The 6,077-nt window shown below is 34.9% G+C and overlaps 1 protein-coding gene across 1 annotated transcript; it reads right to left on the reverse strand.

Moving 5' to 3' along the window:
• Positions 1-2,552: 2,552 nt before the first annotated feature.
• On the reverse strand, positions 2,553-5,076 carry LOC103944822 (jasmonate-induced oxygenase 3). Its single transcript, XM_009355281.3, has 3 exons — positions 4,333-5,076; positions 3,739-4,108; positions 2,553-2,926 (listed from the first exon to the last, which is right to left on the reverse strand). The coding sequence occupies exons 1-3, from the start codon at positions 4,944-4,946 to the stop codon at positions 2,708-2,710; spliced, it is 1,203 nt and encodes a 400-aa protein (XP_009353556.2). The 5' UTR covers positions 4,947-5,076; the 3' UTR covers positions 2,553-2,707.
• Between the last annotated feature and the right edge of the window lie 1,001 nt (positions 5,077-6,077).

Here is a 6,077-nt window from a genome sequence, read left to right on the forward strand (position 1 = left end):
AAACATCTTTAGTGGAGTCTTAAATAGATGGGAAAGTGAGTTCTTAAAATATAGAGATCACTGTCATTTAATATTATAATTTAGTGATATTTCTTTTCAGTGAAAGGTCTTAATGTTCGATTCTCGCCAAATGTGAATTTAAACTATATTATTGCGAGTTCATTATGAGGCTAAACTCGTCTCCTTCCCTCAGTATAAATAATATCGATTGTTAAAAGAAAAACATAAAGGCTCATCAGATATATAATGTATATACTCACATTTAGAGACTGTATCATGACACAACCTTGAGTGGAAAACAAAACCCACAACCTTGTTTTAAGATTTTAATGATTTTAATTAATTAAAAAAAGTCTAAAATGTGCACATAATTAAACGATCACATGAAATCATAAAAATTTCAAATTTATGGATTATACTATAATACTCTCTCATTGAATGCAATATTACTTAGGATACAAAAATTTCCTTTAAGTTCTTTAAATGAGTACTAAAAAATAATGGTGAGAGTCGGTAAATAAGGAATTCCAATGAAGATGCTCCAGGAGCAAGTCCGCCGGTTCCCAAAAGACAAAGGCAAGGGCTGCTTAATTATCCAAAACACAAAAAAAGTGCTCCAGCGGCCATTTTTGGAGTGCAATTCGTAGGCTCCACCAAGCCTGTTGGGTTGCTCAACCAATTCGTGTTAGGCCTTGAGCCCGTTATCGATGAATGAATGATGTCAGTGTGACGTCAGCAAGCGGAAGGCAGGCACCGTAATAGATGCCAGCCGGCATATCCCAGCGGCTATCTACCCCTCGTGTCCTGGGTAGTTGGTTTCGAAACAATTTGAAAAATCAACGAGCATAATCCAACAGTAAAAAATACTAAAAAATTTTAACCCAACCATATTCTTCATTCCTCGTACCACAACTTAATATGTATTGTTATTGCAATCTCCTTAAACACACTAACAAACTAAAAAAGTTGAACACACTTACAAATAACATACTTAAAATTGTCACTTAGTACTACAATTTAGTGTATTCCTCTTCACTGGTAAATGAGATATTTTAGGCTCGGTTCTCACCAAAGACGAATTTGAACCCCTTTATTGATAGCCCATTGTGAGGCTTAGTACACTCTCCCACCCTTTTAGTGTAGATTATATCGTTTGTTAAAAAAATAACACACTTAGAATTAAACGCACAACACAAATAGAAGATTGGGTGAGGACGTGTGGCTCTACTTGAATGGTCGAGAGTCTTAGCAATATTATTAATAGATCATGACGTGTGGCATCATGAAAATGGTTGAAAATCTCATCGAAAATCTAAGGCAATAGTGATGCTTGGAGAATACACTAACAAAGCATACAAAATAAAAATATATATTTATGAATAGTAATCGCTCAAAACCCTTACTCAACAATGGAGTTTCGCAAATGTAATTATTATTGAGAGTGAATAGTAAAGGCAATTCAACTTCCTTGTCATTACCCTCCTAAAACGAGGGGTTAGGGCTGATTTGGTATTGCTGTGCTTTGAAAAAAAACTTCTACTGTAGTGTGAGAATAAGCAGCTATGAAATAAAGTAACAGAGTGTTTGGTAAACTTTTTGTAAAAGTGCTTTTAGAGAAAAAAAAAAAAAACAATATTATAGTATTTGGTAAACTTTTATGTAAAACAACTGCGACTGTGTGAAATAACAAAAAATGGTATAATACGAGATGTGCCATTAATTTAAGGGTGAATTACTAAATATACTTTATTTTTAAAAGAAAAATATTTATAAACTTTATCTTAAACATATAATCCAACGTTTAACAAGAAATCATAATCCAACATTTATGCTGCTTCACGTTTTCAGTTTTTTTCAAAGCTCATTTTTGCTGCTTCACGTTTTCAGCTTTTTTTCATCCAAAATTGTGAAAATAAGTTATGTTTAAGTGTTTACCAAATACCTTTTTGAGCTCAGCTTTTTTTGATACCCACTTTTTATAAAAGCACCTTAGCACCAAACTAGTACTTTATGTTTGAAAGGGACAATTCATTTCAGAAATCTACATTTTTGCTACTCACACTTTCTGTTTTGTGTCTCTCCAAGACTTGGTAGATTTTGGAGCTCTTGACACGAGGCGTGGTGGCATAATCTTCTCTCATCAAAATAGAGACTATTCTTAGTAAATTTAATTGATATCTTTGGATGTGTTACATTAGTATTCTTCCACTGTGCATAATTAGGTTTTTGATTGCATTACATGTATTATTAAAGGTTCATTACACTCTTGACGCACTCTAGTCTTATTTTAATTTCGGACCTTAATTTATTTGTTCTTTTTACATATCACTTGCTTATACGGCTTCGTCACTTTTTAGGTGTCAACCAGTATGCCTCGATTTTGGTGTCCATATGGATATCCGAGTCCGGTCATGTGTGGCTTCTTGGTATTGCTCTAGAGATTTCCCATATCATTTTTCCTAGATAAGGTTTATTTTGAGAATGTTGACATGTCTGTCCTATGTAAATTCTTGATCATTTTAATAAAATTTTATCCAACTAAAAAAATGATATAAATCATCATGAAGACTACAAGCTTACTATTAACTTCAAATTTGCAAAGTTACATTGTATAAAATAATTCCAAGATCATCCAAAATACATCCACACATTCACATGTATATACTACCCTATTTGAAATTTTGAAATAACTTGACGAGTAAATGCATCAGAAATGGCTTGACAAGTATACTGAAAATTGGTAGACAAGAGTAAGAAGTATAGCCACTATAACTTGTTGACCAAGTGAAATAGTATTTTCCTTGCTGCTTTGGGAGTTTGTAATGAAGCTTGGAGGAGAATAGAGGAAAGCCATTGAAATAAATTCCTCCTCACCTTTAAAGATTGGCCTTCCAATCACATGCTTATACTGGCTGCCACTCCATGCCTTTTAAAAAACAAAGAAATGCAATTAGCTTATTTGAGGACACCTCAAATTGCATCATTTTATTTCTAAGCAAAATACACACACACACACACATATACAGTCTACTTCTGTTGAGGGGTCTCTCAAATAAGCTTAATTGAGGGACATCATATTCTATAATTTTTTTAACGATACAAATTGTCTATATTTTAGTACATTATTCATGGATTATCTTTGTAAAAACTCAGACAAATGCAAAACCACTAAGACATCTAATTGTAGTGAAGAAAATTGATGAATACGGTTTTTCAAAGAGACATTGTACAACTATTCTTCAATCCAAAGGTCAAATGGTTTTGGAGTTGAGTGATTTTTGGTATAGATAATCTTTGAGGAACAACCTAAAAGATAGATAACTGGATCGTTGAAGTACGATGTTGAGTGAGTCCTACGAAGAATCTCCAGTAAAATAATTTGAGGAATATATATATATATATATGTGTGTGGGGGGGGGGGGGGAATATTTCGATGAGGGCATCTCTGAATAGGTGGCATTAGATATAAAATTACAAAATATAATGATGGTAGAAGGTACAAATGTTCATGATGGTGGGCTTGCAGCAATCAAATGAATTGCTACAAAGCAAGGGAATACCCGACTTTATTGCAACCTTTAGACACTAAAAGCAAATATATTCACAAACTTTGAAAACAATATAGCATACAAACTAAAGCAATATATGCCATTTAGGAGACCAAGTAGTTATAATGTTGGCTTTATAATTAGAACTTTGAATTATATACATAATACACAGTAATGTTAATTTAATTACCTGTATTTGGTCCCCAGTGGTGACTATTAGGGCATTTTTAACTGGGATAAAAGAAACCCAACCTTTCTTGGAGTAAACATGGAACTCTGAAGAACCATCACAGATATGTAAACACAAGGCATGAGAGTAATCAGTCCCTCTAATCAGCATCTTAATCACATCATATCTCAGAGACTTATCCCATTCATCTTGTAACACATTCTGGCTATGCTTGTACAAGCAACAAACTGTCCCAACTTCTTTCCTTTGCACCATTTCATCATTTTTGCTTTCTCCATGAATGATTTTTTCTTGAGAATTAATCAACAAGCTTAGTAGAATTTTCTCACAGACTTTCTCAATATTTGTCATAAGGGTCTCTAGTTTTTCACTGCACAGCAACAAGTTTGGGATTGTAACATTTCGTCCGATCGATCGACATGCTTTATTTTAATAAAAAAAATGTTAAAACCAAAATTATATAAAATTTTCCATAACTAACTAGTTATGTTAGTTTAATAATATTTCTCTTTCTAGTATTGAAATTAGTCACAAGTTGGAAGTCCGTTCTGATAAAAAAAATTAAGATTCTTTAAAACTGGCGATTATAAATACCTGAAATTTGAATATCCAATTGGGGCAATTCCATCCATTGCCAACTTCAAGCCTTGGTCTCTACACCAAACAAACTCTTCACTCAATACATGGTCAGCCTCCTCAGCATGAACTTCCTCGAACCCGTATGGCTTCTCCGGTGACCTAGTAACCTCAGCCCTCGTCTCCGGTGACACGCTAAAAATTCCCCTGGCGGCAGCCTGCACTGGCCTCACAAGCTCACTTGAAATTCCATGGTTCACCAGCTGAAAGCATCCATTTCTTGCTATGGACTCCACCACCTTGCAAAGACTAGCGTCACATCCATCCGAATTCAGGGCCCCAAAATCAATTGTGGGAGGATTGTTTTCAATAGATATTTGCTTGGGGAAAAACTTGTCTGGCAAGATGAGGTCAGGGACTTGGAGGGAGTGCTCGAGGAATTCGGTGAGGACTTCATCGTTTGCGACTGATGATAGGCGACCAGAGGCAACGGGAGAAGGCGGCGGGGCACGAAAATCAACAGGGTTTTCGGAGATTGGTTCCGGGGAGGTTGCCATTGGGATTGGAAAGTAGAGAGATGAGTGATGGAATAAACTCACTTGTTCTGGTTCTTGTGCACAATGACATATCATGCTATATATGTATCTTTATTTCTTTAATTTGTTGCTAAAGAAAAAGAAAAGGGGAAATATTCTACTTTGTTAAGGAGCAGCAATGATGGGATGTCTGGGGCTTCACCTACATCCCAAGAACGATCAATGATCACCCACAAGGTCCTTCACTTTTTAGTTAGCTTTTCTTTTTCTCACTTTCTTTACAGCTCCATTGTTAATGGTCTCTCTCATAAAAGGAAAATATTCAAAAGTTGACAGGTGTACATGTTAGGTGTGGTTCGGTTTCAATCGGCTCAATTTTTGCCGAAATTGAAAATCGATAAGGAGTTATTGTTTGATTTTTTTTTTTTTATGGTTCAGTTTGACTTTGATTCGGTTTTATCGGTTCAGTTTGGGTTCGGTTCAGTTATTTTTCTTCTTTCGAAACTAAACATTTCAAAATTTACATGTATGAAATCATATGTTTTTCATCATGAAGACTGATACTGAATCATTGGCAGATGGACTAAGGGGTAAGGGGTCAGCTAACCTCGAACTTTAATAAATGTCCATGGATAACTTGGGTGTTGTCCCTTTAAAGATTGGAATTGAATTTATACATGTCCTTCAATTGTTTGATAAAATGCCTGAAAGAAGAGTAGCTCTTATTATTATTATTATTATTATTATTATTTTATTTATTTATTTATTTATTATTTTTAAATATTACCTGGCCAAAGCGATGTCATTTTAGGCAAGTTGGTTTAATAAAACAAGAAAAACACGAACAACCAAAATAATAATAATAATCATGTGTATTTGCTAATTACATTGCTTTGGTTTTACTGATTACTACTGCTTCAGTAGAGAGAGCCACTTTTCCTATGAATATTGTGAAGAGTCTATTGTGTAGTTGTTGACCCAAAAACTACCTACCTACGTGGCGCGCAGGCTGAGTAATTAATAAACTAATTACGTCATTCGATTAAATGCGGGGTGTGCCAACTCGTCAACTAAGTTTGGTCGGCGAGTAAAATATATTGATGTGGTGTTGGGCGCGCTGCTGACTTCTTGATCTCGCGACTGCGACCGAGGAAGGAACACATCTCGGCCTTCAGGTTCTAGACCCTGAAGACAAAACTACTAATTATGTGAAGTTCAATATCAAAT

Source organism: the organism of the source record quoted next, unplaced genomic scaffold (genome assembly GCF_019419815.1).
Source record: "Pyrus x bretschneideri cultivar Hongxiangsu unplaced genomic scaffold, Pyrus_bretschneideri_v1 Contig26, whole genome shotgun sequence".
NCBI lineage: Eukaryota > Viridiplantae > Streptophyta > Magnoliopsida > Rosales > Rosaceae > Pyrus > Pyrus x bretschneideri.

What these genes read in the sequence shown, in the direction of transcription:
- LOC103944822 (XM_009355281.3), bottom strand. Translation starts at nt 4,946, where the DNA reads ATGATATGTCATTGTGCACAAGAACCAGAACAAGTGAGTTTATTCCAT. An exon ending in ATTGGATATTCAAATTTCAG is followed by an intron (nt 4,109 to 4,332) that starts GTATTTATAATC and finishes GTTGCTGTGCAG; the next exon opens with TGAAAAACTAGAGACCCTTA. An exon ending in CCACTGGGGACCAAATACAG is followed by an intron (nt 2,927 to 3,738) that starts GTAATTAAATTA and finishes GTTTTTTAAAAG; the next exon opens with GCATGGAGTGGCAGCCAGTA.